This window comes from Lepidochelys olivacea (assembly GCF_965140295.1).
Source record: "Lepidochelys olivacea isolate rLepOli2 genome assembly, chromosome: 24".
Lineage (NCBI taxonomy): Eukaryota > Metazoa > Chordata > Testudines > Cheloniidae > Lepidochelys > Lepidochelys olivacea.
The window spans coordinates 8,482,220-8,503,992 of record NC_140434.1 but is presented as its reverse complement, the minus strand read 5'-3'; the positions used below and the strand labels follow the sequence as shown (position 1 = coordinate 8,503,992).

The following is a 21,773-nucleotide window of genomic DNA, read 5'->3' as shown; positions in this document are numbered from 1 at the left end:
CTCCCTGGTGTCTGGCGATGGTGATGTCAGGCTAGTGCAATGCAGTTGCAGGGACAGGCAAGCGCTGATGAAGGATGCTGCAGGGTATCAGCTGCCAGCCTCATGCCTCCTGCTCCAAATCTGGCCCCGTGGACCCCAGCGCTCGGGGCCAAAGCCCAGGCTGGCTGCAGAGGGAGCAGGGCTCGGCTCTGCTGGAGACACCCCCATTTCTCAGCTGAAGTGCTCCTGCTCTCTCTCCCTCTGCCCCATGCTGGGGGCTGCTTCCCCCAGTTCTCTCCTGTCTGCAGCGGCAGCAGGGCAGCGAGGGGCGTTGGGTGCTCAGTGGGGGAACAGGTGGGGGATCTCTGCCCAACATCCTTCCACTTCCCACTTTGCTCTCCTTCCAGAGTCCCTGGAGCCGAAGAGCCTGCCCGTCTCCTGGGGGGCATCCCGTATTCTGCAGCTGAGGTCACCCCTCCACCTGGGTGTTGGATCAAAGGGGAGCAGAATTCCTCCCATCTGGTGCTTCTCCTGCCCAGGCCTGCAGGAGGCAATCCCATTGGGGTGTCAGCTGCTGTCGGGTGCTGTAGGCCCCACTGGGCAATGGAGCAGCACCATTTACACCAGCTGGGTCCTGGGAACTTACCCACGTCATCTCAAGGTGGCAACGCATCTGCCGGTCCTGGGCCCAGATGGTGGAGTTATTCTGTCCTAAGCAGCCCGTGGCTTTCAGACCCCCTCGGTATTTTGCCATGCTAGCGAAAGGGGCTGGGGGCCCAGGTGGGCCACAGAATGTCACAGCATAGCCAGCATCTCCCTCCATGCAGCCGTGTCCTCCAGACCCCTTCTCTAGGGCTAAATGGGGAATGCAGCCGGTATTATTAGTAGCTGGGCAGGGACTGTCTACTGCACTGTACCACTGCCCAACACAATGGGGCCTCATTGCTGGGTGGCCCTCAGGCACTACGGTACTAAATGTGTTTGATGATGTGTATTACAATAGCCCTTAGAGTGGGCTATTAGAATGGCTATTAGAATGGGCTCCTTAGAATGGGGACATCTCTCTGTTAAGAGCTAGGCTGAGACCTATCAAATTCACTGCACGTGGAAAACCACAGCCAGGAAGGAGAACTCCCAGTGGAGAACTCCTAGCGCAGCATTAACTGGCTCTCATCATCCCCAGATCCCTAAGCACTTTACTAAGGAGGGCAGTATCATTATGCTCATTTTACAGATTGGGGGGGGGGGAAACTGAGGCAGAAAGTAAAGACTGTCCCAAGGTCACTAGCAGAGCCAGGAATAGAATCCACATCTCCCAAATCCCAATCTAGTGCTCTCACCACTCGCCCACAATGCTGGTGTACAGCTGCCCTTTGGCGAGTGCACCTGGCTTTGGTGAGGTCTCTTCTGATTTACACTGGCGTAAGTGACAACAGAATAGCGGCCACTTGGTACTGGGGGTGTCCCATCCTTGTCTTGGGGCTGGGATGCTGCTAATGCCCTGGGATTTCTGTTGTGTCTTTTGCTCTTTACACAGCATGTGTAATATGAAAGCCTGACAGGGTGGAGTCCAAACACCCGTGTGTGTAACACACAAGGCCCAGCCATGCTGCTGCTCTGGCAGATTCTGGTGGCTTTGGAAGCCTAGAACCCAGTGAGCGCCATTAAAGGGCTCACAAACAGTTTAAAGGGATACTACCCAATTCGGAGACACGACACTTTCCCTTTCTCCTCCGCCTGTCCTGCCCTCATCAAGAAACCAGCTTAGGAAGCCAACCACTGGTGCCAAAGGGGCTGGGGCCTCTCGTGTGACAGCCAGATGGTGCTTCCTTTTTAGGATATGTCTCAGGTTCCTCTCACCTGGGAGGAGCAATGGTTCAGGGAAATTAACCCACCCTGTAACACCACTGTCTCCTGGAGGCTGTCGTCACCACATTCCAGGCTGCTAGGAAACACTAAAAACCTGGCGCTGCATCCTGCCAGCTTGCACCTGAGTTATTAACAGCAGCCGGGGCTGGAAGGCGGTGACTGGCCAGCAGAACTGGTTTGAGGCCGCTTTGGCCAGGCTACCGCACTTGCCCAAATGTATGTGCTGGGCTTAGCCCAATGTAGTCCACCACTGAGCAAAAGCCAGGGCCAGTCAGCTGAATTTTTCCCTTCAGTTAGCATTCAGTTCCCTCAGAGTCCTGCTAACTATTGGCCTGATGGCTTTATTACTAATAATACACAGAGCTTTATGGAGGTGAAGGTGGTATCATTGACACCAGATGGACAGGGAAACTGAGGCACGGGAAGGGGCTCTGACAGTGGAGTGTAGGCTGGTAGATCATAGAATCATAGAATATCAGGGTTGGAAGGGACCCCAGAAGGTCATCTAGTCCAACCCCCTGCTCGAAGCAGGACCAATTCCCAGTTAAATCATCCCAGCCAGGGCTTTGTCAAGCCTGACCTTAAAAACCTCTAAGGAAGGAGATTCTACCACCTCCCTAGGTAACGCATTCCAGTGTTTCACCACCCTCATAGTGAAAAAGTTTTTCCTAATATCCAATCTAAACCTCCCCCACTGCAACTTGAGACCATTACTCCTCGTTCTGTCATCTGCTACCATTGAGAACAGTCTAGATCCATCCTCTTTGGAACCCCCTTTCAGGTAGTTGAAAGCAGCTATCAAATCCCCCCTCATTCTTCTCTTCTGCAGGCTAAACAATCCCAGCTCCCTCAGCCTCTCCTCATAAGTCATGTGTTCTAGACCCCTAATCATTTTTGTTGCCCTTCGCTGGACTCTCTCCAATTTATCCACATCCTTCTTGTAGTGTGGGGCCCAAAACTGGACACAGTACTCCAGATGAGGCCTCACCAATGTCGAATAGAGGGGAACGATCACGTCCCTCGATCTGCTCGCTATGCCCCTACTTATACATCCCAAAATGCCATTGGCCTTCTTGGCAACAAGGGCACACTGCTGACTCATATCCAGCTTCTCGTCCACTGTCACCGCTAGGTCCTTTTCCGCAGAACTGCTGCCTAGCCATTCGGCCCCTAGTCTGTAGCGGTGCATTGGATTCTTCCGTCCTAAGTGCAGGACCCTGCACTTATCCTTATTGAACCTCATCAGATTTCTTTTGGCCCAATCCTCCAATTTGTCTAGGTCCTTCTGTATTCTATCCCTCCTCTCCAGCGTATCTACCACTCCTCCCAGTTTAGTATCATCCGCAAATTTGCTGAGAGTGCAATCTACACCATCCTCCAGATCATTTATGAAGATATTGAAAAAAACCGGCCCCAGGACCGACCCCTGGGGCACTCCACTTGACACTGGCTGCCAACTAGACATGGAGCCATTGATCACTACCGGTTGAGCCCGACAATCTAGCCAGCTTTCTACCCACCTTATAGTGCATTCATCCAGCCCATACTTCCTTAACTTGCTGACAAGAATACTGTGGGAGACCGTGTCAAAAGCTTTGCTAAAGTCAAGAAACAATACATCCACTGCTTTCCCTTCATCCACAGAACCAGTAATCTCATCATAGAAGGCGATTAGATTAGTCAGGCATGACCTTCCCTTGGTGAATCCATGCTGGCTGTTCCTGATCACTTTCCTCTTATGCAAGTGCTTCAGGATTGATTCTTTGAGGACCTGCTCCGTGATTTTTCCAGGGACTGAGGTGAGGCTGACTGGCCTGTAGTTCCCAGGATCCTCCTTCTTCCCTTTTTTAAAGATTAGCACTACATTAGCCTTTTTCCAGTCATCCGGGACTTCCCCCGTTCGCCACGAGTTTTCAAAGATAATGGCCAATGGCTCTGCAATCACAGCCGCCAATTCCTTTAGCACTCTCGGATGCAACTCGTCCGGCCTTATGGACTTGTGCACGTCCAGCTTTTCTAAATAGTCCCTAACCACCTCTATCTCCACAGAGGGCTGGCCATCTCTTCCCCATTTTGTGATGCCCAGCGCAGCAGTCTGGGAGCTGACCTTGTTAGTGAAGACAGAGGCAAAAAAAGCATTGAGTACATTAGCTTTTTCCACATCCTCTGTCACTAGGTTGCCTCCCTCATTCAGTAAGGGGCCCACACATTCCTTGGCTTTCTTCTTGTTGCCAACATACCTGAAGAAACCCTTCTTGTTACTCTTGACATCTCTGGCTAGCTGCGCAATGCTAGATTAGCGCAATGGGCTAAGACTCAGGATTCCTGGGTTCTAAAAATGGGAACAAAGATGATGCAGGTAATTATAGACCAGGCAGGTTAACTTTGATAGCTGGAAAGCTATTGGAACAAGTTATTAAATAATCTATTTGTAAGCACCCACAGGGGAACAGGTTTCCAAGCCAGCATGGATTGGTCAAGAACAAATCGTGCCCAGCCAACAGGGTTACTGGCTTAGTGGATGTGGAGAAGCAATAGACGTGATATATCTTGATTTTAGTCAGGCTTTTGACACCGTCCCATGGGATATTCAAGCCAGGGACGTGCTCTAGGTGAAATTACGACAAGATGGGCGCGCAACTGGTTGACAGACGGTGCTCAGAGAGTAGTTAGCAATGGCCCACTGTCAAATTGGGAGAGTGGAGCTAGTGAGGCCCTGCAGGGGTCAGTCCTGGGTCTGGTACTCTCAATAGTGTCATTAATGACATGGATAATGGAGAGAAGACGATGCTCACAACATTTGTGAATGACACCAGGCTTGGAGGGGTTGCAAGCACTGTAGAGGCCAGGCTTAGAATTCAAAATGACCTTGACAAATTAGAGAACTGGTCTGAAATCCTTAGACCTTAGCCCCCCCCTGCTTTGCTGCACATTGGGCTACCCACAGTTGCCCTCCTTGCCTGTCAACTGCCCTTCACTCCAAATCTTCCCATTTCATGTTGAGGTGCTTGATATCGTTCAGAACTGTTCATTTCCATGTTATTCATGCTCTTCCTCTCTTTTTTTTTTCTTGCGTTTTCTGGCTTCCATTCAAAGGCGATATTTGGTAAGCGTTCTTTTTCCATTCTCAGCACATGTCCCAGCCGTTGATGTCTCCTTTTGTAGATTATTTGTGAGAGGGTACCTTGTCCAGTAAGTTTTCTGACTTCTTCATTCGTAGTTCATACATTCCAGGTCGCTATGGATGTACTCTTTTTGGCCGTGAGAATTTGGACCATCGAATGGATGACTTCCCGATGGATTTGATCATCCACTGTCATATGCGCATGTGAACGCTTTCCATCTCCTCAGGCCGTGATTTTTGGTTTATGTGAGTAGTTTCTGGTGCTAGAACTTATTATTATTATTATTATTTTTTTTTTTTTTACGGAGACAGGAAGCTGCCCCATCGACCAACCCTCCTCCTTTCTGATCCGGGCTTGGGACTGGCACTGGTGGAGCTGGTCTGAAATCAGCAAGATGAAATTCAACGGAGAAAAGTGCCATGCACTTTACTTCGGAAGAAAAAAATCAAAGGCACCACTGCAAAACGGGGCATCACTGGCCAGGCAGTCATACTGCTGAAAAGACTCTGGGAGTTACAGTGAATCACAAATTGAACATGAGTCAACAATGTGATGCTGTTTCCCACCCAGGATAAATAGGCAATAATATTTGCTTACCGTTTCCCTAGGGGGCTGTGATGTTGTGTGTGACCTGCTTTGAGATGCTCAGATGAAAGGGGCGGTGTTAGCTGTGATATTCTCTTAGCCTCTCATAGCCCTGGTCAGTTGGAAGCTCCGGGAGGGGTGTGATTTCTCTCCACCCTCAATACTCTTTCAGCCCCTCTTCTTTGATTGTTTGTGTTTGGCTAGGTGGGGCGTTGGGAGCCCTTTGAAGGGCTGCACTTTGGCACAAACAGCGCAGATAAATGTAACCTGATCTTCGGACTATTAATGGTGGCAGGAACCGCCCTGTGCTGAGGCCATGGTTATCTGCATGTGAATAAATGCCATCGGCAGTCGCCCAGGGTCTAGTGATCAGAGCATACAAGTGTCAGGACTCCTGGGTTCTATTCCTGGCTCGGCCACAGGCTGCCATGATGATGTCATGGTATCCTCTCGCCCTGAGGATAACCCTCCAGGGGAGGGAACCCCAGTGATTAGGAAGAGACAGGTAATAGTAATGGGGGATTTGACTATTCAGCTGGGTTTGAGACATCTAAACAGACCTACGTGTCGTGGTGGGGAGGAGCTGGTGCCAGGGAAGTACCAGTGACATTGGGAAAGGTGGAAGAGAGGTCCTGGAAGCTATAGGCGGCAGGTATAAGCCTCCCCTGCTGCAGCCGCCGCAGATCTGTAGCCAGATGCCTGGGCCCGCCGTGGTGGCCCTGCCTTTTCCCGTCCCTGCTCTGCCTCTTCCCCAAGGCCCTCACTGCCCGGCCACTGCCTGGCTGAGTCCCGCATCTCCCCCACTCCAGTCTCCACCATCCCCCTCCGGAGGTCCACGCTGCTCCCTGCATCCCTCCTTTCCTCCACTTCCCCTCCCCCACAAGGCCCCCCCGCCGCTCTGTCCCTGCGGGCAGTGGGGGCCTCGTGGGGGAGTGGGGTGGAGGAGAGGAGGGACGGGGGAGCAGTGGGCGGTGGGGGCCTTGCTGGGGAGGAGAGAAGGAAGGAGGCGGCAGGGAGGCTGAGCAGGGGTGGGGCCTGGGGCAGAGTAGGGGGTGGGGCCTGGGGTGGAGTGCGGGCGGGGCTTCAGGCGGAAGAGGCGGGACCCCAGGCAGAAGAGGCAGGACAGGAAGCTAGCCTCTCCCAAGGGAAGCTTCACCCGCCACCCATACTGCAAGCCAAATTTAGGCTGCTAGGGAAGAGATTAAAGTCCAAGACCTCCAGGGTAGCATTCTCTGAAATGCTTCCAGTTCCACATGTAGGGCCAATTAGATAGGCAGAACTGCAGGGTGTCAATGCGTGGATGAGATGATGATGTACAGAGGAGGGATTTAGGTTTATTAGGAACTGGGAGACCTTTTGGGGAAGGAGCCTATCCAGGAAGGCTCCACCTAAACCACAATGGAACCAGATGGCTGGCACGTGAAATTAAAAAGGTCGCAGAGGAGTTTTTAAGCTAAGGGCTGGGGAAAGCTGACAGGTGAGAGGAGGACGTGGCTCAGACAGAGACATCCCTTAAGGGAGGATTTATCCAAGGGGATTCTCTATATCCTAGTAAAGAGGATAGGATAGAAATCGACAACGTACGTGTAGAAACTGAAGAGAAACAGTCAAACAAAAAAGAGCCCAATTCAACTAAACCACATTTAATTTAGACAACTAAATATTGACAAATTTGATAAGTGTTTGCATACAAATGCTAGAAGTCTAAATACTAAGTTGGGTGAACTTGAGTGCCTTGTGTTAAATGAGGATATTGATATAACAGGCATCACAGAAACTTGGTGGAATTATGATAATCAATGGGACAAGGTAATACCAGGGTATAAAATATATAGGAATGACAGAGTGGGTTGTGCTGGTGGGGTGTAGCATTAGATGTGGGGGGGGGGGAAAGAGTCAAATATAGTAAAAATCTTAAATGAATCAAACTGTACCACAGAATCTCTTTGGATAGAAATTCTGTGCTTGAATAATAAAAGAATAGCAGTAGGAATATACTACCGACCTCCTGACCAGGATGGTGCCAGTGACTGTGAAATGCTCACGGAGATTAGACAGGCTACAAAAACAGACAACCCAATAATAATGGGGGATTTCAACTATCCCCATATTGACTGGGTACATGTCATCGCAGGAAGGGATGCAGAGATCAAGTTTCTAGAGACTATAAATGACTGTTTCTTGGAGCAGTTAGTTCTGGAACCCACAAGAGGAGAGGCAATTCTTGATTTAGTCCTAAATGGCATGTAGGCTCTGGTGCAAAAGGTGAGTATCGCTGAACCACTTGGTGATAGCAACCACAATGTAATTAAATTTAACATCCTTGTAGGGGGGAAAATACTAAGAAGCCCACCACAGTAGCATTTAACTTCAAAAAGGGGAACTGCACAAAAACGAGGAAGCTAAGTTAAATGGAAATTAAGAGGAACAGTCACAAGAGTGAAATGCTTGCAAGCCGCATAGAAACTATTTAAAAAGACCATAAAAGAGGTTCAAACTAAATATATACTTGAAATAAATAAATAGATAAAAGAGTAAGAGGACCAAAAAAATGCCACCATGAACTGAGTATAAGAGGTAGACAGAGGCAAAAAGGCATCCTTTGAAAATTGGAAGTCAGAGCCTACTAAGGAAAATAGACAGGACTGTAATTTCTGGCACGTCAAGTGTAAAAGTATAATTAAGCAGGCCAAAAAAAGAATCTGAAGAGCAACTAGCTAAAGACAAAAAAACTAAACAGTAATATTTTTTTTATTTATTTTTTTTTATAGTACATCAGAAGCAGGAAGCCTGATAACAATTATTGGGGCCATGGGAGCACTCAAGGAAGACAAGGCTGTTGCAGAGAAGGTAAACAAATCCTTTCCATCGGTCATCACTTCAGAGGATATGAGGGAGATTCCCACATCTGAACCAGTCTTTTTAGGTGATAAATCTGAGGAACTGTTGTCCCAGATTGAGGTGTAAATAGAGGAAGTGTTGGAATAAATTGATAAATTAAACAGTAGTAAGTCACCAGGACCAGATGGTATTCATCCAAGAGTTTTGAAAACTCAAATATGAAATTGCAGAACTCCTGACTGTGGTATGTAACCTATTGCTTAAATCACCCTCTGTACCAGATTACTGGAGGGTAGTTAATGTGACACCGATTTTTAAAAAAGCCTTCAGATGTGATCCTGGCAATTACAGGTTGGTAAACGTAAGTTCAGTACCAGGCAAACTGGTTGAAACTGTACTAGAGAACAGAATTATCAGCCATATTGAGAAGATATGGTGCGGAAGAGTTAACATGGCTTTTGTAAAGGGAAATCATGCCTCACCAATCTATTCGAATTCTTTGAGGGTGTCAATAAGCATATGGACAAGGGGGATCCAGTTGATATAGTGTACTTGGACTTTCAGAAAACCTTTAACAAAGTACCTCAACAAAGGCTCTTAAAGCAAAGTAAGCAATCAAACTTTGTCGTCTCATGGATCAGTAAATGGTTAAAAGGTAGGAGTAAATGGTCAGTTTTCACAGTGGAAAGAGGTAAATAGTGGGCCTTCTAAGGATCTTTACGGGGACCTGTGTGCTGTTCAACATACTCCTAAATGATCTGGAAAAGGGAATGAAGTGAGGTGGCAAAATGTGCAGATGATACAAAACTACTCAAAATAGTTAAGCCCAAAGCTGATTGCCAAGAGCTACGAGGGGAATCTCACAAAACTGGGGCAAGTGGGCAACAAAATGACAAATGAAATTCAGTGTTGATAAGTGAGAAGTAAGGCCCATTGGAAAACATCATCCCAACTCTACACACACAATGATGGGGTCTGAATTAGCTGTTACCACAGAAGAAAGAGATCTCAGAGTCCTTGTGGATAGTTCTCTGAAAACATCCGCTCAGTGTGCAGCAGCAGTCCAAAAAGTGAACAGAATGTTGGGAATCATTAAGAAAGGGATCAATAACAAGACAGAAAATATCATGTTGCCTCTCTATAACTCCATGGTACGCCCACATCTTTAATACTGCGTGCAGTTCTGGTTGCCCCATCTCAAAAAAAAAGAAAGAAAGATATATTTGAATTGGGAAAGGTACAGAGAAGGGCAACAAAAATCAGTAAGGGTATGGAACAGCTTCTGTATGAGGAGAGATTAAAAAGCCCAGGATAGCTCATGCTGGAAAAGAGATGACTAAGGGGGGATATGATAAAGGTCCATAAAATCATGAGGGGTGAGAGGAAAGTGAATAGGGAAGTGTTATTTACCCCTTCACATAACACAAGAGCCAGGGGTCACCCAATGAAATTAATAGGCAGCAGTTTAAAACTAACATAAGGGAGTACTTCTTCACACAATGCACAGTCAACCTGTGGAACTTCTTGCCAGGGGATGTTGTGAAGCCCAAAAGTATAACTGGGTTCAAAAAAATTAGATAAGTTCCTGGAGGATAGGTTCATCAGTGGTTATTTACCAAGACGGTCAGGTAAAAGCAACCCCATCCTCTGGGTGTCCCATAACCTCTGACTATACTCTGATTTAGATTAAATCTCTGGAACAGTTTCCTAACTGTAAGCACAGTAGGACAATGGAACAGACTGCCTAGGGAGGTGTCGAAACTCTTTTGTTGGAGGTTTTTCAAGAGGCTGGATGGCCATCTGTCTTGGATGGTTTATTCCCAACAAATCCTGCATCTTGGCAGAGGGTTAGACTAGATGACCCTTGTGGTCCCTTCTAGCCCTATGATTCTATGACTGCCAGAAATTGGGAGTGGACAACAGGGGATGGGTCATTTGATAATTGGCTTGTTTTGTTCATTCACCCTGAAGCATCTGGCACTGGCCACTGCTGAAAGACAACTAGGCTAGATGGCCCATTGGTCGAACCCAACACAGTCATTCTTATGTAATGTTCTTATGTTCCTAGACACTTTTGGATGTCACTTCAGATCAGAGCTCTGAGGCTTAGTCAATGAATGTTTCTGAAGTGCTTTGCGATCCTCACGCAGAAGGTGCATACAGAAATTTATTTATTTCACTGTAGCATCTAGAAACCCCAGCCGGGATCAGGTCCCCTTTGCATCAGGTGCTGCACAGACACACAGTGAGAGAGTCCCTGCCCCGAAGAGCTCAGTCTGAACAGACCAAAAAGATTATTATCCCCTTTTTACAGGTGGGGAAATTGAGGCCCAGGGAGATTAAACAATTTGATTAAGATCATACAGGGAGTCTGTGGCAGAGTCCGGAATTGAATCCATCTCTCCAGAGTTCCAGTCCAGTCGGCCTTAACCACAGGACCTGTCACCTTTGCTGCCCCATTTTGGTGTTACCATATGGCTGGCAGCCCAGGTTGCTTAATTCTGGTTTCTAACAATGAGACAATGTCTTTGTCTTCCAATAAATAACACCATAACAATTTTCTACAGCTGGAACCACATGCAGCCAGACTCCAGGTGGTGTGAATTGGCCAGAGCTCCATTGGAGTCAATGGGGCTAGATCCCCAGCTGGTGTGAATGAGCCCTGCTCCAGATCCTCTGCAGGTATAAATCAGCATCACTTCATTGACTTCAGTTGCGCAGTGTGGATTTACACCCACTGAAGAACTAGCCGTGAACATGTGTTCTAATAAACACATGCTCTGTTTAGCCCATATGACTGCTGTGAGGCATCTGCCCTCAATTATGAAAGGCCTAGGACAGCTACAATAGCAACTGGATATATTTACTATAAACCACAATTGGGGTGATTCATAGCATGGAAAATACAAACAAATACTTGAGTAGGGGCTATTTTGGCCAGTATAATTGCAGACCTTGCCCTCAGACATGTGTATTCATCACACAGAGAGGTGACCTCACGCAGGCCTAGCTAGGGCATATTTCATCATTCAGAGATAAACATAGAAATGCCTTCTCCATTATACCCCAAGTGCAGGGTGTTGGATGTAACCTACTTTAGTTAGGCCCAAGTTATCGGGAAGAACAACTCCTTTGGTGACACCCACTAGAGAAAGATTTGCCTAGCAGGGAACAATGAGATGAAAATAGCTCACAAAGAGAAGAGGAAACGAATGTTATCCAAGTCCAGAGGTTAAAATTGCCAAGTGTGACTATAGAGATGTGAGTTCAGAAGACGGTGGGAGTCCAGACTCCTGGGTTCCATTCCCTACTCCATGAACATGGCCAACTCTGGAGGACAGATTGTGCTCTTGCTTATGTTGGAGCAACTCAGCTGAAGTGAAAGTTGCAGTGGGAGAGGTTTAGATTGGATATTCGGAAAAACTTTTTCACTAAGAGGGTGGTGAAACACTGGAATGCGTTACCTAGGGAGGTGGTAGAATCTCCTTCCTTAGAGGTTTTTAAGGTCAGGCTTGACAAAGCCCTGGCTGGGATGATTTAACTGGGAATTGGTCCTGCTTCGAGCAGGGGGTTGGACTAGATGACCTTCTGGGGTCCCTTCCAACCCTGATATTCTATGATTCTATGAAATGGAGTGACCAGGGCCAAGTCAGTAGGAGAGGACAATCTGGACCTGTGATTTCAGTGGAATTACTCCATATCTATGTGTCTAGAGCTGGATTTTTAAAGGGATTTAGGCACTTGGAAGTGCAGACAGGCACCTATTGGGATGTTGTGAAAGCCAAAAGTATAATGGGGTTCAAAAAAGAATTAGATGAGTTCCTAGAGGATAGGTCCATCAATGGCTATTAGCCAAGGAGGTCAGGGACGCAACCCCATGCTCTGGGTGTCCATGGACTGTGCCTTGTGTGAAGTACTTCCTTAGGTTTGTTTTAAACCTGCTGCCTATTAATTTCATCAGGTGCCTCTGGTTCGTGTGTTATGTGAAAAGGGTAAATAACACTTCCCTATTCACTTTCTCCACACCGCTCTTGATTTTATAGACCTCTATAAAGTTATAAATAAAGGAACCTTTGGATAAGGCTGCTCCATTCGAGTGCTACAGGGATCCCGGAGTGTCTCAGAAACACACTCATTCTGAACCACCGAATGCTAGGCAGGCAGTCCAAGGTCACTTCATCACATGAGGTTACTTCTCTGATGATAACACTGCTTCTGCAAACAGCTGCTACTTTCTAGCACTAAGCAACCTGAGGATTGAAGCCGAAAGATTTAAAAGCGACCTTGCAAAGTCCGGGCTTCCAGTAGCTCAGACAGCATTAGCTCTTTGCTCTTTCCTGTCATCCAAGGATCTCAACGCACTTTACGATCATTCTTCAAACCAATCCCCACCCACCATCATAATCCCCACTTTACAAATGGAACCACAGAGCTGGGGGAAGTGACTTGCCCAAGTTCAGAGAGTGAGTCTGTTGCAGCAGTGGGAATAGAACCCAGGCGTCCTGAACCATTAGCCAGCTGCAGGAGACCCGGCTTCAAGGCCTGCTCTGCCACAGGTGTCCTCTGTGACCTTGGGCCAGTCACTTAACATGTCTGTGCCTCACAGCCCCATCCTCACATCCCTCACGCAGGGGGGCTGTGAAGACAAAACACACTGTAATGATTATGAGACTCTCAGGTACTATGGTGACCATATAAGTACCAAGATACTGTGTTCACCTGCCCCTGAGCTGGGAGTCATGGCTCCTAGGCCCCTGCTCTGACCAGCAGGCCTTCACTATCTCCATGGAGATTTCAGTTTGGTTCTCTAGGACTTTTGAAGGATTCATCCATCTTTAAATAATGTAGGTGTTTATTGGCTAATGAGCTGTGGACTGAGATGTCTATGGCTGGGTCATGGACATCAGAGCTGAATCACCTGAGCCAGACTGCAACCGATGTAGCAATTAGTGTAATGGGGCAGATCCTGTGTGATGCAAAGCCGTCATCAGGGCCTGATTCACTGCAGAGCAGGAAGGGGGTCGGTGAGCCTGGTTTTAACTGTGGAGTGGGAAAGGAGGGAGGGCGGAGATTATTATTTTTGCAGGGAGAGGTGGAGTTTGGCTTGTCTCTAGGACACACCCACCTGTAGATGCCCTGACATTTACGACTGTACGTACGTTTGTTTTGCGTTAATATGAAATCAGGAACTTGGAAAGACCCATGAGCGGAGGTTTCCTTTTAAGAGTTGCTGGTTGGACCTTGGACCTTATCTGTGTTAGCAAAGTCTGGGTCCCAGGGGCAAGGGAAGGATCAAAGCTTAATGTGGGGGCTGGGCTGAAGACCCAAGAACAATACCAAAAAAGAGAGACCACAGATGTGAGCCTGGGACAGGCCAGTTGCTAGCAAAATGGGCATTGGAGGGCATCACGGCTGCAGCTGAATGAGCAGCCCAGGCCTCCTACCCTTACAAGTTCAGGAGGAGTTTGCACTGGCTTGGCATTTGTACTGGTCTCAATCCAGAGGAGGGAGGAAGAAAAAGTGGTTGGGGCGCTGACTTGTGACACGGGGATGCCCTCTTCTGCCATAGACTCCTTGGGTGACCTCAGCACAGGACACGGAGCCAGGGCAGAGGAGGGGAGAGGGTCACTCGGGCCATGGACTTTGGGCAAGTCACTTAATCCCTGTGGGCCTCAGTTCCCCATGCGTACAATGGGTGTGACATGCCCCTGTCTCAGACAGGTGTTGAAGGTTTTTGAGGGGCTCATCCACTCTGGTAACAGTGGCACCCAGAGAGATTGCATCAGTGGAATTCCTCTGGCTTTACGCCAATGCGGCTGAGATCAGAATCTGGCCCTGGGACCCTGACAGGAGGTGCTGGCGACTAGGAAGTGTTTAAAGGGGGATGCCAGAAGGAGTGGGGGAGTTGTGCCTTAGCTTATGGCCCACCTCCCCCGTTGGTTGCTTTCCCTGCCACAACCCTCTTCTGGCAGGTAAATGACTTATCTGGCGTACTCGCCCACCGCCCGGTGGGTGCACGTGGCACTGCTTTACCAGTCAGACCCTTTGTCCCAGAGGCTGTGCCAGGAGCTGTGCGTGTTTACACTGGCTTGGAACATCCCATCGTGCTCAAAAAACCACCAGCAGTTGCACTCGGATGGGTGGGTGGCTCCCCAGACGCTATGTTGGGCCTGTGACGTAGGGCAGAATGGGCGTGGCCCACTGGGCCTCTGTGGCCGCTGTTTACCCAGCTAACACGGGGCAAAGTTCATGTTTTACAGCCTGGCTCAGCTTCTTGCTCTCACGCCCCTACCCTGCTCGGTCCCTGCAGAACGTCTCCACCTCGTTCCCTAGCAATGCTTGTGTTCACAGGGAGCTATGGAAACGCTGAGTGGCGCGTGCCATCAGAGGAGCACTGAGCCAGCACCCCGTAGAGCCAGCCCTGGGCTTCTGTTGGAAAAGGTGAGTCTGCTTCAAAGTGACCTCATGCAGCGGGGGGTGGGCGGGGTCTCAAACATACTGGGTCCCCACCTGTGAATTATTATCCCCATTTTACTGATGGGGAAACTGAGGCATGGGGAGGGATATTCCACATAGAGCCATTTTTCCCAAAGATGCCAGCAGCCACACTGGGAGCTGGAGTTTCAAAAGACCTCCGCACCTTGGGTGCTGCAAAGGGAGCAGCTTGGTGCTGAGCTCCCAGCTTTTTTGAAAATCCAGCTCCAATTATGGGTGCTGAGCCTTTGAAAAACTGGCCCTTAATGAGGAAATGCAAGACCTGGGAGTAGAACCCTGAGAGTCCTGACTCCCACGCTCCTGCTGTAACCCATACACCCCACCCCTGGGAATAGGCCCCAGGAGCCCTGACTCTCAGTCCCCTTGCTCTAATCAGTATGCCTCACAACCTCTATTTTAGCAAATGCCCTGCACATAGTTTTGTCTCCAGTGGTTCTTTATGCAATCTGCAAACATGACAGAAGAATTCTCGGCTGGTTTCTGTGACCCACTGTGGTGTTAGTCAGAATTCCTCAGCTGCAGCTCCTAATGGACAATTCCCCCCAAACATAGACACACCGAAATGGGTAGCTGCTACTTGGAACATCTTGGGTCTCCCCAGCTAGGCTAGACATCTCCTGAGAACCAGGTCTCTCTTGGGGGCACGGGCAGTTCTGCCCGGATGCAGCAGATACTATGTGAACATGAGAAATAAGGAGTCCCGTGTTTCTGTGGAGTCAGTGCAAATGTGGGGGGGTGAAGGAGATGAAGAATTGGGTCAGTTCTTCTTTCTTACACTGCGCTTATCACTGGACTGAGGCCTAGATTCTCAAAGGTATTGAACCCCCTAACTTCCACTGGGCCTGTCCATTATGCATGAAGCACTGTGACGTCACATCGGTTACGTGTCATTTGGTCTCTCATCCTCTCCCCAAGGGGAGAAGTGTGGACAGTGGAGTGTCTTGTTTGGTAGAATTGTAGGGGGGTTGTTTTATTTTAAGACACGCACGTTGTTCTGTATTTACGTTAGAGAAGACAGATCAAAGAAGCGCGCTTCGGCCTTGGAGCGGAAGGTGGGGAGGTTTGGGATGGGCCTGAGTTTCTGGAGAAGGTCATTCTACAACCTCAAGAGAGATCAGCCTCTCAGGTTTGCTGCCTCCATGGTTAGAGCCAGGCTCCCTTCTCGAATCTACCCCCATCTAAGGGGCAACTTGCTTGGCGTGAACACAGGGCAAGACAGGCATTTGCTCCGGCTCAGCGCCTCTCTTCCCCCAGCTGCAGGATCAGGTCCCCTGAGCTCATCCCTGTGGAATGCAGCAATTAGCGCAGTGGAGGAGGGGGAGAAGGGGAAACGGCACGCCCTTTTGGCAGAGGAGGAGGACAGACTGGCTCCCTGCGAGTTGGGATGCGAGGAGGTGGCTTTGCTGCAGATGCTTCTTGTAGAAGGGAAGAAATGGCCTTCTGGAGGCTGCAGACCCAGCTGGCACTGATCCCTGAAGCAGAGGGGGGCCAAGAGGCGCCTTGCCCTGACACCGGGGGTGAAGAGAAAGAGGGGATTTTTTGCCAGGTAGGCTCTATCCTGTGATGGTGTCTCCGGGGGAAGGGAGGGAATCCGATTTAAACTTTTCCCAGCCACAGGCAGCGTGGAGCGGGGCACTGAGCTCATGCTGAGGCTGAAGGGTCAATGGTTCTTTGCAGGAAGAGATGGTGAGGGACCTATTACTTGGTCTTCTGTGTAGCTGGCTGGCTCAGAGGACTGGGATTCTGCCTCTGGACAGATGCCTGGGAATCCTTCTCCTCTGATTCCTACCGGGAGGCTGGTGTGAATTGGGTTTGGTCACCAGGTCTCGCTCCAGATCCCGCAGCTCAATAGCCAGGTTCAGCAGAGAGGCCGTAGGCAACGGATGCCCCTAGTGGAGAGCCCTGCCAGGGGTCAACGCTAAGCTCCACTGGCAGGACAGTAATGGGGAAGCTTGGCTTGCCAGGCTATTCCATCTCTGTGGGGATGGAGGGTACCAGTCTCTGGGGCTGGCAGGCCAACACCACAACAAGGCAGCAGTAGGCTGAGAGGAAGGATGGTCCAGTGGTTAGGGTGCTTGCCTGGGATGGGGCAGACCTACGTTCAAGTCCCTGCTGTGCTATAGGTCCCTTAGGGCTGTGGACAAGTCACCAAGGACCAGATTTTGAAAGGTGACTAAGATGCAGCTAGGTGCTAGTGGGAGTCCCAAAGGCACGTCACTTTTGTAAATCACACTGGGCGCCTACGCTCCTTTCAAAATCTGCCCCGAAGTGCTCCGTCCCTTTTGTAAATGGGACTTTTAACGCTTCTAAGGGGACGTCTGCACTGCAAAACAAAAACAACCCCCGAGCAGAATCTCAGAGCCCACGGCAGCCGACTCAGGCACCCAGGGCTTGTGCTACGGGTCTAAAGAGCAATGGAGATGATCCCGCTCAGGCTGGAGGCCCGGCTCCGAGCCCGTACATCTGCGCTGCTGTTTTTAGCCCTGCGAGCCCGCGCCAGCTGACCCAGGCTATGAGACTCGCTGCTGCAGGAGTGGGGGTTTGCAGCATAGACAGATTCTAAGGCACTTCGGAATTCGTGATAATGTCCCCTGAAGTCTTTCTGTGGTCTCAGATCCACAGCTGTACAAGGGGGACAACAGCATAGCCCCACCCCAAGGGATTTGTGAGGATCAGTACATGGAAGACTTTGACCTGCTCAGGTATGATGGTCACAGGGGCCAGCTATCTAGACGGATGGAAGAATTCACATGCCCACGCTCAGAAAGACACAGCATGGAGGGGTTAGCGTCTCTGCACGTGGGGGCCACAGGCTTTGTTATCAAAAAGCAAACAGGGCCATGGAGCATTCGCCCCGCTCCTCACGTTGCTTTGTGAGGCTCTCTCACGTGGACAAGCTGTGGCCCTCTCTTCCCCGGTTCTGTTCTCACACGCTGAGAAGTAAGCTGGCACGAACATAAAACCCCAAGCACCTTCTTTCTTCTGCTCAGCTCTGAGAAAGAGACAGTCTGCTTCTCACAGCGGCTCCTGGAAACTTCCTTGCCTCGCCCCAAACAATCCCTCAGCATGCTAGATCTCTTTCCAAGTCCTTGCCTGCTGAACCACAGAGGAGAGAGAGTTGGCTGGTTACTCATCCAGCACCTGCAAAGAAAAGCGCCACAACAAAGCAGGGTGAACGGGAAAGATTCAGTGCAACAATTAACTCATTCTCCTTTGCAGCAAACCTGGCTTTAGGGAGAACTCTAGGCCCTCGGGAGTAACTGTAGAGAAATCGGGAGAGGGAATGTGGTTGAGTGGTTAGAGCAACAGCGTATGTGTCAGCACTCCTGGGTTCTGTTGCTGCATCTCAGTGTAAGTCTGGCCCAGTGGCTAAAACAAAGGAGCGGGTGTCAGGACTCCTGGGTTCTACTTCTCTTGGGTTCTTGGGGGGAGCATGGTCTGGTTGTGAGAGCAGGAGCCTAGAAGGCTGAACACCTAGGTTCTTTTGCTGATGCTGGATGGGGAATGTGACCCTAAAAATTAAAACAGAGGCATTATCGATTCTGTTCTTGACCCTGCCATAACCCTGCTGGGTTACATGGGGTATTTAATCAGTCACGACCTGCATACCTCAAAAAGAAAAGGAGTACTTGTGGCACCTTACAGACTAACCAATTTATTTGAGCATAAGCTTTCGTGAGCTACAGCTCACTTTATCGAAAAGCTTATGCTCAAATAAATTGGTTAGTCTCTAAAGTGCCACAAGTCCTCCTTTTCTTTTTGCGAATACAGACTAACACGGCTGTTACTCTGAAACATGCATACCTCAGTTTCCCTTCTGTAAAATGGCAATGACACCACCTCAAGGGAGTGCTGTGAGGCTTAATTAATCAATATCCTTGGCTGAAAAGGTGCTAGAGAAGCATGATGTTAATACATGGCAGGAGATCAGAAATGATGGTTAGCCTTCTCTGAAGACACTTAAGCAAAACTCCAGAATAGTCTCTGTGAATAGGCTAATTAGGCAGCAACTCCAATAGAATGTACCACCCAGAAGAAAATATAGCTGACTTCCAGATCTTCTTTAACCAGCTACGTCATTAAACTTCTTTGACATACTTCTCCTGCAGGACACAATCTTCACCCCCTTCCTTCTTGTTCGGGGCTGCAGCACCTTAAACTACTTAAATATCCCCCCAAAGCAAATGACTAGAAAACAACTCAAAGTCATGTTATGTATGTATTGCCCCAATGCAAACAAATGCAAGATTCTTCAAGTTCATGGACCACCAACATGTAATGTTCTGGATACAAATGACTGCAGAATTAATGTAGAAACAATACATGCATCCTCGATTATGCAAATAATAGCAATGAAATTAAGTTATGCATTGCATGTAAATCCATATATTTAATTCAAAAATAATAAAAATCATGAATTAATTTGCATGTAATATACCTTCCAGTACAACTGGCTGGAAACCACAATTAAAAATCCTGCATTGATTTTCATATAATTTCTTGACAAATTGAAAACATCTCAAATTGTGAATTTTTTTTTTTGCATTCCAATTAAAGTAAGTGGAAAGCAATTGTAAACTATAAATGCAGCATCCCCCTTGCATCAAATAACTGTAAATATTAAAAACAATGTCATGTATACATGTGAATTAGTTATCATATGGATAACTATCTTAGAAAACTTAATAATAGTCATGCATTTTTTCCATGTAATATCCTCCAATGCAAATAATTAGATAAAAATTTAGAAGAGTTCAGTAATTAGACAATTAAATGACCTGGATTAATTTCCATATATTATACCCCATGCAATTTTGGGAGGTGGGGAAATAATGCTTAAAAGCCCATACCTTAATTTGCCAATGCAAATAGATGGGAGCGAACAATTGATAACCAGAACCATGAACTGGTATAGAGTGCAAACATAATGCTGGCCCGCCCATACATTGAGGTGGCTACAATGTACTTGATATATGTGGCTCCATAGTACTTGATTTGAACAAAAGAGCCCGCCCCGCTCCACAGTAATTTACAGATCCTACCTGTGGGGCATTAATTTATATACAAGACCCCCGCCCCACGGTGCGGTTCTTTGCATATGCAAGATTCCCACCCCGTTGTACATTAGTTTACAACGGAGGAAGACCCTGATCGGCCGTGGGTTTATTTACATGCAAGACCCCACCTTGCTTTGCATTAATGTACATGCAAGACGCTGCATTGCTTTGCATTAACATGCACGACTCCGCCCTGCGGCATATTAATTTATATGCGAGACCCCGACCCGCCATGAATTCATTTACATGCAAGACCCTGTCTTGCTTTTGTATTCATTAACACGCAAGACCCTGCCCTACTTTGCATTAATTAACACGCAAGACCCCGCCCTACTTTGCATTCATTTTCATACAAGACTCCCCCGATCGCGGTGCACTAATTTACATGCAAGACCCTGACCTGCCTGCTTTCATCCTCCCTGCTCCTTGGGGCGCCGCGCGCGCGGCAGCAGCACCCCCAGCGCGAGCCCCGGGCTCACGAGCAGCCAACGCGCGAGGCGGGGAGCGCGGGACCGGCCCAGCGGGAGGCCAGCGCCCGGCAGCAAGGGGCGGGGCCTGCAGGCGCGGAGGGGCGGGGCCGGTATTTCTCGCGCGGGCGGGCCCCCGCCGCCGCCTAGTCGCGTCGGAGCCGGACCGGTGGCATGAGCGAGGTGCGGAGCGTGTGCACGCTGGCAGAGGTGCGGCCGGGCGGCGACAGTCCGGTGAGTCCCCCCCGCCGCTCCCTCCGGGCCTGTGGGGGGCAGGGCATCCCCCCAACGGGCCAGGCGCCCCCAGCCCCCCGCATGGGGGTGACCAGGGCTGGCCCTGGTGCAGGGCTGGGCCGAGGTCTCTGTGGTGCTGTAGGGCCCCCCTCAGTTCCGGGGGGGGGCTCCGTGACCTGGTCTCCCCCCTTGTGGCTTTATGGGGGACCCCACTCAGTCCCTGGGGGCTCCTCCCCCGGTCACACCTCCTCATTGGTCCAGGGGGGACCCCCATAATCTGGTCTCACCCCCTGGGGCTCTGTGGGGGACCCCTCAATTCCTGGGGGGCGCTCTGCGAGCTGGTCTTACCCCCTCCTGGCTCCAGAGATTCCCCCTCAGTTCCCTAGTTCAGGACTGATCTCCTGTACCCCTAGTGGGGGGCACCCTCTCCCCTGTGTGTGTGTTGGGGGGGTCTCAAAGCTGGATCTAGCTCCTTGTGGCCCCTTGATTCCTGGCATGGCTGTGGGTTCCCCTGTGACTTCCGGGCTCTTGTCCCCAGGGCTGTCCTCCATCTTGCGATGGAAGTGGCTTTGGGCTTGGGTGCAGGGTTTGTGGTGGCACGCAGGGGGTGAAGGATCTGTGGCACCTCTGGTTCCAGCCCTGGAGGGGGACTCTTGTCTGAGATGAAGACCCCTGCCATGCTCCTGGGGGGTGGGGGGAGGCAGCCCTTTGCAAAGGAGAAGCAGGAGGCACCTAAGGTCAAGGGAGAGTTATTGAGACTCCAGTAACCAGAAAGCCTTTCTGAAACTTTCCTTGGTTGTTGAAAGCTGCCATAGACAGCAGGTGGCTCCTGAGCTGCTTGAAAACAGGGAAGGTTATCAGACCATAATGCAAGAACAGACAGGGCTTTGTTTCAATCTCTTACAATTGCAGTTCTGTCATAAGGTTTTTCCCCCTCCCCTTCTACTAATTTATTTTGGCTTGTAAAAATACTAGAAGCCTTGTTGAATGCTTATCAAAATACGTTATCCTTAAAGTGTTTGTCGTGTAATCTTGTATTAACATACTGTAGGCTTATTTTCTTTCAGAGTAGCAATTTTTCCCTGTGGCACAAGTGTGTGCTTCAAGTGTTGTATGCTGTC

At 49.3% G+C, this 21,773-nt stretch overlaps 1 protein-coding gene across 4 annotated transcripts in view; it reads left to right on the top strand.

The window, feature by feature from the left end:
• Positions 1-14,692: 14,692 nt before the first annotated feature.
• The window catches only part of TUFT1 (tuftelin 1), a 33,200-nt gene continuing 26,119 nt past the window's right edge, over positions 14,693-21,773 (top strand). The window contains exon 1 of one of the 4 annotated variants that reach the window (XM_084614124.1): positions 14,693-14,840. In XM_084614124.1, the coding sequence (XP_084470250.1) occupies positions 14,757-14,840 (84 nt within the window). In that variant the 5' untranslated portion in view covers positions 14,693-14,756. Of the gene's footprint in view, positions 14,841-16,256; positions 16,441-20,508; positions 20,653-21,773 lie in introns of those variants that run through there. The other 3 variants (XM_084614123.1, XM_084614125.1, XM_084614126.1) reach the window with 3 other exon arrangements.